The following is an 8,966-nucleotide window of genomic DNA, read 5'->3' as shown; positions in this document are numbered from 1 at the left end:
TTATGAGGACATGTTTAACACCATTACATCCACAGACTCCATAGCTGTTGGTGAACGCATCATTAAACATTTTTGCTGCATAATTTTGTCTCAAATGTTCCTAAATTGTTTGTTTTTTCTTTTCGGTGAATTTCCAGCATTTTCAAATAAAAAGCGAAACATCATGGCTGTACAAATCTAAAGATATATTTCAATATATAGGCAATGATATCAAAGAGGTCACATCACACTCATTTTCTCAGGTTTTCTACCATTAGCTCATGGTATGAGTAGATTTGCACCCAGTGTAATAATCACGGTGTAGAAGAGTTTCACCAGAATAGTACCAATCAGTCCAGGCACAGAAACGGATGGCTGAGCTCTGACTGTAAGGAAGACAGAACAAAATAACAGAGTTGGCATAGAAAGTACCCAAATACAGGCAGAATAAATGGCTGAAAGGCAACAATAAAGGAAGGAAATCAAGCAATATACAGTAAAATCAATTAGGTAACCGAGAGGGAAAGCCAAGGCAGAAATACAGGGCACAGGAGTTTAAAAGCTCTTGTACTGTATTTATGTATTTCTCATATTTACCTTCTAATTAAGTATGTGTGGATAAGATGTGTGAATCAGAGACTGCTCTGCATAGGCTGTATAAAAGATGGATTCAGCCTCAAGGTCTAATATGCAAGTATGTTAAACCTTCATTCTTTTAATGGCCAGCAGGGGGAGACTCCTTTGACTGGAAAGAGACTTCCAGCGCTATAGAAGTCTAGGGGAAAGCCCTAAGCCCTCAGTTCCCTCACTCTGTGACCTCTTTAAACCTTTTTCTGTTGACTTGCTTGGCTCAGCCACAAATTTCTAGTCATAATGAATAAAATATGAAGTTCATTTAGTAAATTATGGCCTTCATTGAAGTCAGAATGAAGGATTATCCAAGATGTGCTCACTCATGAATTACTTACCAGTCATAAGTTCTTGAACAATGAATGTGGATTGGACACCTCTTCCCTTATCATGTCCAGTTCAAAGTGGTAAAGCACTCCACTTGAGGTTTCATAAGAGTACTTCACTAAGTAATGGGTGGTGCAAGAATCGTTACATCCACTTTTTATACAGTTTATATGTTTTTTTGACCATGCAATGTGCATGTGGACATACTGAAAATGTGTGACTGCATTTTAAATAGTTTCAATTCAGCATTCAATACAGCGCCAAATCACAACAACAGCTATCTCAAGGCATTTTATATTGTAAGGCAAAGACCCTACAATAGTACAAAGAAAACAGCGAGAACGCAACAATCATATGACCCCCTATGAGCAAGCACTTTGGTGACAGAGGGAAAGAAAAACTTTCTTTTAACAGGAAGAAACATCCAGCAGAACCATGGTCAGGGAGAGGCGGCCATCTGTTGTCTGTTGTGACCATTTGGGGTGAGGGGAGGAAGACAGGACTGCCTCAATAAGGATTTTATGCTTCAGCAGTTGGAAAATAACAAAATCTTTTGAATATATGTCAATCAATCCTCAGTGACTAGTTTAAATAGGTGAAATTAGTCAATGCATTACTTTTGGAGCACAATGAATATGTCAAAGAACAGACTGGGTGTGTTTTATTGATTATGTATCACGTCTACCACATTTCTTCTGAAACAGATGTCTTGTAGCCTTAACCCACCTTTGCTTTTGACAGCCATCCAACTCTGAGCTGAGTGTCCTTTTGTTGGGTGTTCACACTTGTAGAAACCTTCATCAGATAAGGACACCGCTGAGAAAGTGAGGTTTCCTGCAGGCTGAGTACTGATTAAATGTCCGTCTTTGTAGAAGTTAGCTGAGAAGTTAGAAGTCGCCCTGCTCTCTTCATCGTACTTGTAATAGCAGAAAAGTGTCACTGTTTCATCTTCTGTCACAGGACGTGCAGGGCTTTCCAGGATCACTCCATCTGAAAATCAAACCATGCTATGACTCCTCAGCTCTATAACAGATACAAAGTCTAAAACATCAAATAATAAAGAGCATTACATGTGACGGTGATGTTGATAGTCTCACTGCATTCCCCTCGATCAGACTCACACCAGTATATTCCAGTGTCTGATGCATAGGTGTCCACAATAGTGCATGACGTCTGATTTGACACTCCCCAGCCCGAGATACATGACTCAGCAGTTTGAATGGAGGTGTTTCTCTTCAGAGTCCAATTTCCAGAGCTGTCTGTCCCTTCACAGCTCAGCGTGATCGTGTCATACCAAAAGAACTGAGATCTGTCAGGGTGGATGCTCAGCATAGCAGCTGGGGTTTGAAACATGAAATAAAAAGAAGAGGAAAAAAGCGTCAGGCTGAGATTTGGTTCTTTGAAAACATGCAAGTCTGCAGACTTGTGGTAAGCCCCAGACACACAGGTCTAGAGACCCCGTGGCAAGCATTGGTTGATAGAGAAAACACGTTCTCCAACATTAAACCACCTAGTGAATGACAACCTGATTTTCAGTTATTTAGCATTTGCTGGAGTTTGCTAGGATTTGGTTGTCAGTGGGTGAACAGCCAGTGGGACTGGTGACCCACTTGTGGCTTTTAGAACTGGTATTTAGAAAACTTCCAGCTGCTGTTACTACAATTACCATCCAAAGAGGCAGTTTTGTTGGTCACATACAGGCCTGTTTGTTATAGTTTACCCTGCAAACACATTACATGATGCTAATGTTGCATTTTTCATTAATTTGGTAAGTTGTGACATTACAAATGGGTGATTTTTTCAAAACATTTTTATTTCAGCTTCACCTCAGTTTTTGCTAAGAAGTCAGAAGGACATGCATGTTATTTTCAGACAGAATTTACACTGCATTCCCTTCCTGACGCAACTATCCCATTTATCTGTGCTTGGAGTGCACTAGCTTGTGACCCCTGAGATTGGGTTTGTGTCCCTTCGCAGTCTCATACTGGGGATCTTTCAGGTGTAAAGCGAATGTGTTAGCCACTACACCTAAGAGCCACTCATGACTATTGCTCTTGACTTTTCTGCAATGCTGCAGTAACTTTACAATAAATGTCATGTATTTTACTAACAAAGCTATAATGTTATATCAACGCAGGGATACCTTTTTGTATTATTATACCAACTATATTGGTTCTTGACTGTACATGTTACATATTCAAATTATTTGGTGACATTAAACAGACATAAGAGACCATCATTGGATGTTACTATAACATTGCCCCAAGAAAATGTTCTTTGTAGCACACTGGACATGAAATATATACAGTGGCTTGCAAAAGTATTAGGCCCCCTTGAACTTTCCCACATTTTGTCACATTACAGCCACAAACATGAATCAATTTTATTGGAATTCCACGTGAAAGTCCAATACAAGGTGGTGTACACGTGAGAAGTGGAATGAAAATCATACATGATTCCAAACATTTTTTACAAATAAATAACTGCAAAGTGGGGTGTGCGTAATTATTCAGCCCCTTTGGTCTGAGTGCAGTCAGTTGCCCATAGACATTGCCTGATGAGTGCTAATGACTAAATAGAGTGCACCTGTGTGTAATCTAATGTCAGTACAAATACAGCTGCCCTGTGACGGCCTCAGAGGTTGTCTAAGAGAATGTTGGGAGCAACAACACCATGAAGTCCAAAGAACACACCAGACAGGTCAGGGATAAAGTTATTGAGAAATTTCAAGCAGGCTTAGGCTACAAAAAGATTTCCCAAGCCTTGAACATCCCACGGAGCACTGTTCAAGCGATCATTCAGAAATGGAAGGAGTATGGCACAACTGTAAACCTACCAAGACAAGGCCGTCCACCTAAACTCACAGGCCGAACAAGGAGAGCGCTGATCAGAAATGCAGCCAAGAGGCCCATGGTGACTCTGGACGAGCTGCAGAGATCTACAGCTCAGGTGGGGGAATCTGTCCATAGGACAACTATTAGTCGTGCACTGCACAAAGTTGGCCTTTATGGAAGAGTGGCAAGAAGTAAGCCATTGTTAACAGAAAACCATAAGAAGTCCCGTTTGCAGTTTGCCACAAGCCATGTGGGGGACACAGCAAACATGTGGAAGAAGGTGCTCTGGTCAGATGAGACTGAAATGGAACTTTTTGGCCAAAATGCAAAACGCTATGTGTGGCGGAAAACTAACACTGCACATCACTCTGAACACACCATCCCCACTGTCAAATATGGTGGTGGCAGCATCATGCTCTGGGGGTGCTTCTCTTCAGCAGGGACAGGGAAGCTGGTCAGAGTTGATGGGAAGATGGATGGAGCCAAATACAGGACAATCTTGGAAGAAAACCTCTTGGAGTCTTCAAAAGACTTGAGACTGGGGCGGAGGTTCACCTTCCAGCAGGACAACGACCCTAAACATAAAGCCAGGGCAACAGTGGAATGGTTTAAAACAAAACATATCCATGTGTTAGAATGGCCCAGTCAAAGTCCAGATCTAAATCCAATCCAGAATCTGTGGCAAGATCTGAAAACTGCGGTTCACAAACGCTGCCCATCTAATCTGACTGAGCTGGAGCTGTTTTGCAAAGAAGAATGGGCAAGGATTTCAGTCTCTAGATGTGCAAAGCTGGTAGAGACATACCCTAAAAGACTGGCAGCTGTAACTGCAGCAAAAGGTGGTTCTACAAAGTATTGACTCAGGGGGCTGAATAATTACGCACACCCCACTTTGCAGTTATTTATTTGTAAAAAAATATTTGGAATCATGTATGATTTTCGTTCCACTTCTCACGTGTACACCACTTTGTATTGGTCTTTCACGTGGAATTCCAATAAAATTGATTCATGTTTGTGGCTGTAATGTGACAAAATGTGAGAAAGTTCAAGGGGACCAAATACTTTTGCAAGCCACTGTAGTATATGTATACAGCATGATATTACCCATGAGTTAGAATGGATAGTGAGGTCTTTATTTAAAAGCCTTGAGGTGAGCATATTAGCGGTAGCCATCTTAGCTTTTTGAAATTATACTTTATGGTTTTATCCCTGATTGAGGGGTATTACCTGCCCATGTCTATTACAATTCCCTCTGATCCTAACTGGGACTTTAACTTACAATTATTTTTTATTAAAATAGCTTGAAATAATTCAGGGCAAAAAACCTTCAAGAAATGGTTTACTGAGCTTGCAGATCAAGTGAGAAACAGGGACATTTTCTCATATATTTCTAAATACTCGAATTTCTTTTTGCATCCAGAAGACGTGGCCCTCTGCTGCTTGTTAGAAAGAATGCAGAGACTAAACTTTTCAAACCCTGAAGGTACAAGCATGAATACAATATAATATAGCATACAAGCAAGAAGTCGGAAGCAGTGTGTGTAAAACTAAGTATACTATTACCGCTTCCAGTATGAAATAACAGTTTAAGTAGCAGCCAGATGCTGTTAATTAAATGAAATTGATATAAGAAAATGAACATGTAAGCACAGCTTAGATTTCTAGAGTTGCATTTGAACAAATCGCTTCTGGAACATAGTACTTTGGACAGATGTGGCTATAGTGGAGATAGTTGATCATAATGCACAGCACCATCTTTTGAGAAATCATGCACAGCACATCAGCACAAACAGTCTTTACAGCTCAGTGGTGGAGGTGTGATGTTTGGGCTTGTTTTGAACCATCAGGACCTGGGCATTCTGCTGTCACTGAGTCAACCATGAACTCCTCTGTATACCAGAGTATTCTACACAAGATGTTGTGATGACCAAGAGTGCATAATCAGCTAAAAGTTTGATTTCCATGCAGTTTTATTCTGTTGAGTTATACATTTGATAATATATTTCCTATGCATTAAACCGTACCCTTCCTTTCTTTTTCAGTTCAATTTCAGCTCTATTGAAACTGGCTTGCAGCTGTTTTTAGTATTAGACATGAAGTTAGGACAAAACTGCCCACAACTGCCAAGCTTGGAGGCCCTCTGGTGACCTCAAACAGGAAAAAGAAAACCAGGTTTTTGAAAATGTCAGAGCGTACAAACCAGAGAGGTTCTCATCTAACAAGGCAACCTAAACACTGAAAACAATCTTCATGGCATATATAATATGTTCATGGTTTAGTTTTCTGATGTGTTTCCTTCTCCTAACTGTTTTAACCTGAAACCTAACCTGAAAACTGAAAACAATCTTTAGTGTATCTATAACATGTTCATGGCATGCCTGATGCCCTGGGATCCAGACACACTTGAGTCCTAATTATAGTCAATTTAGTAAGTCAAGAACAAATCTTCAAGATTACTCCATCAAAGTAACAATTGATATTGATGTCTCTAATAATAAGAAAAATTAATGATCTCTGGGAGATGAGACTGTACTTCAACAGAGTGCAACAAAGCTGCCTCTCTATGCTGAGACCGTTGAAGTCCTGTGTAGATGAGCAGACATTTCTTCTCTCGTTTCCTTCATCTAACAATTTTACTGTTTGTGAACAAAACAATAACCAGAAATCCACATGAAAGTGAACACCAAATCACCACATCACATCATTCTGTTGTCGAGTTAGGGGCAGAAAATAAAAATTAAAAAATAAATGAATAAACCACTATTTTGAAAAAGGTTTTGTATTTAACCCAAATCATCTAAAAAATTAAAATGTTCCAAAAAACAAACAAACAAAAAAATGTCCAGACCTTTATTTTTTCTTGGTCTCGAAAGGATTTTCACAACAACACCCTTGTGATGCTTAATAATATAAAGACCCTACAATATTAGAAAGTAAATCCCAAATACCTTGAAATCTCCTATGAGCAAGTACTTTAAGGAAAAAGTGGGAAGAAAGAAGTCCCTTTTACAAGAGACAATATAACTCAAAGGGTGTTAAAATATACAATTATGCCGTTTTCACGATAAACATAATGAATAGTGATTTTATCTTGGCATTGGTACCATTGTTGGCAGATCACAGAGAGTCCCTGCAGGTTGCAAAAAGGAACCAACTGGACTTTGTCCACTGCTGATATGTTGACATGTTGCAGCAGGAAAACCATTTGTGTACTTTGCCAGCTTGGGTTTGCAGTGTGACGCTTCAGTTTAACAATTTAAGCTCACAGCACAGGAAAATTATCATGCAAAACATCATTCTGTCCGTGCAATATATCACAAGTACGTCTGAATACAGCAACGTGAAAGTGAGTAAATGAAAGTGAAATTAAAAAACAGCAAATCACATTTTTAGCTTGTGAAGACCCGAACATAAATCAAAACCTAATAACTCTGAAAAAAATGGGAGAAATTTAAAGTAGAATGTGTGAGGAAGCAGCCTCTCAGCAAGTTGTACTTTGTAGGACAAAGAAGTAATCGTATTTTCTTTGAGATCTTAGAAGAAACATAAACCTAACAAAACCTTCAAATGTCCTGCGAGCTCAGGAATTCTTTCAATTACAGCTGAATAAAAAACAACTAAAAAAGTAAAATGTACTCACAGATAATCAGACATGTTGAAGAGATCTCCATTGTGCTTTGGTGCTCTTTTCTTTCTTAGAAACTTTTCAGCAGCTCTCTGACTTGCAGGAAGTTATTAGGGTCGCACAGATGATTAGGTGTTTGGGGGCTCTGCAAAAAAAAACCCTCATATTCCAAATGTCAGCTCAACATATTGATTTGTGAGCACATGCAGGGGGCTTCTATTTTCCACCCCGTGCGGTCTCTGTCTGCAGAATGCAGTGCTGTTTGGTTTCCCCCTCCAAACAGTTATCCTTCTCATGAATTTACACCCCCACCATTTCACACCTACCCCTCTGAAGCGGCTTCATGCCGTGCACTTGAGCATGACAGGAAATGAGGCACCCTTCATTAAGTGAAAAAAGTGTAAAGTCTCTTTTTTACACTCTTTTAGAAATTAAAGCAAGCCTATGAAATCTTCTTTAATTGAATCCCCTTTTTTGTTTTCGTTAAAAGAGCAAACTAATTAAATAATCATAATTTAATAGTTCACAAAGACAGGGGTGCCTCTAGAATTTTTTCATATGGGGGCCACTAAAAATATTGCGGTCGCGCCTCAAAAACAGAATTTACATTTTTATTATGTTGCTGTCAAATATAGGTTGCTTGAAAAGTATGGCAAAAAGGAGAGAGAATTATAGGTTTATATGCCTAGTTAATTTCCTGCTATTAGAGTTGATATCACTGAAAATAGGCACATATGAAAACCAAATAATATTTTGAAAGTCATAATAATCTGTTTTAACAATAACAAGTTCATGTTTCAGCTCATTGTAGGGTGACTTCCTCTCTCTTGTGCGCTTGTGTGTGGGTGGCTGGGTGGGGTTCAATGATTCTGAGGAAGATCTTAAATTGAACATATACCACGACAACTGTTCTGCTATCACCAGCTCGAACGTGAAGTGTGATGCTTTGATATAACTATTTTGATTTCCATTCACTGGGAAATCACTACGCAAAATATCATTCTGACTCACCGCTATGAATCACAGCTGTGTTAGAAAACTTCACACCAAGCAAGTGTAGCTGAAGCGAAAAACTGCAAATCATAGCACACTCAACGATAGCTGTCAACTTATCAGATACATAAAGAAGCAGTGATGCAGAGTCTCATGTATTTAGTTAGTCCACCAAAGACTCTTTTAAGATCCACGTGTTTGACTTCATCTGTTTCGACAACAGGCAAACAGTAACAATAAGGCAATTCCTGAAAACTGTGCACTGCTGCCCTCTGTTGGTGTTAACTGATAGTTACACATTACAATAACAACAAACAAAAAAAAACAAACCCAAATGAATAAAATAAAATAAATCTGGAGTTGGCAAAGACTATGAGAATATTCTAAAGATGGAAATAAAAAGTGTTATTATAAGACAGTCTCAGCAGACGATCACTTTGGGAGTGCTTCTATTTGATGTCAAAGTCATCTGCAGTTTTCTGTGCTTGGGTGATGCTGGTTACATTTTTCATTGAAATTACATGAATACGTATAAACAAGATGTGTCTTTAACTGAATTATTTATTTAAACCTAGATC

General features: G+C 39.0%; 1 protein-coding gene across 1 annotated transcript; it reads right to left on the bottom strand.

The window, feature by feature from the left end:
• Nucleotides 1-258: 258 nt before the first annotated feature.
• LOC134623076 (low affinity immunoglobulin gamma Fc region receptor II-like) lies at nucleotides 259-7,510 on the bottom strand. Its single transcript, XM_063468293.1, has 4 exons — nucleotides 7,411-7,510; nucleotides 1,985-2,273; nucleotides 1,663-1,907; nucleotides 259-365 (listed from the first exon to the last, which is right to left on the bottom strand). Exons 1-4 carry the CDS (start codon nucleotides 7,439-7,441, stop codon nucleotides 259-261), a joined length of 672 nt encoding a protein of 223 aa, XP_063324363.1. The 5' UTR covers nucleotides 7,442-7,510.
• Nucleotides 7,511-8,966: the final 1,456 nt, after the last annotated feature.

This window comes from Pelmatolapia mariae, linkage group LG3_W, assembly GCF_036321145.2.
Source record: "Pelmatolapia mariae isolate MD_Pm_ZW linkage group LG3_W, Pm_UMD_F_2, whole genome shotgun sequence".
Classification (NCBI taxonomy): domain Eukaryota; kingdom Metazoa; phylum Chordata; class Actinopteri; order Cichliformes; family Cichlidae; genus Pelmatolapia; species Pelmatolapia mariae.
The sequence above is the reverse complement of the archived record's forward strand: the minus strand, read 5'-3'. Positions and strand labels throughout refer to the sequence as shown.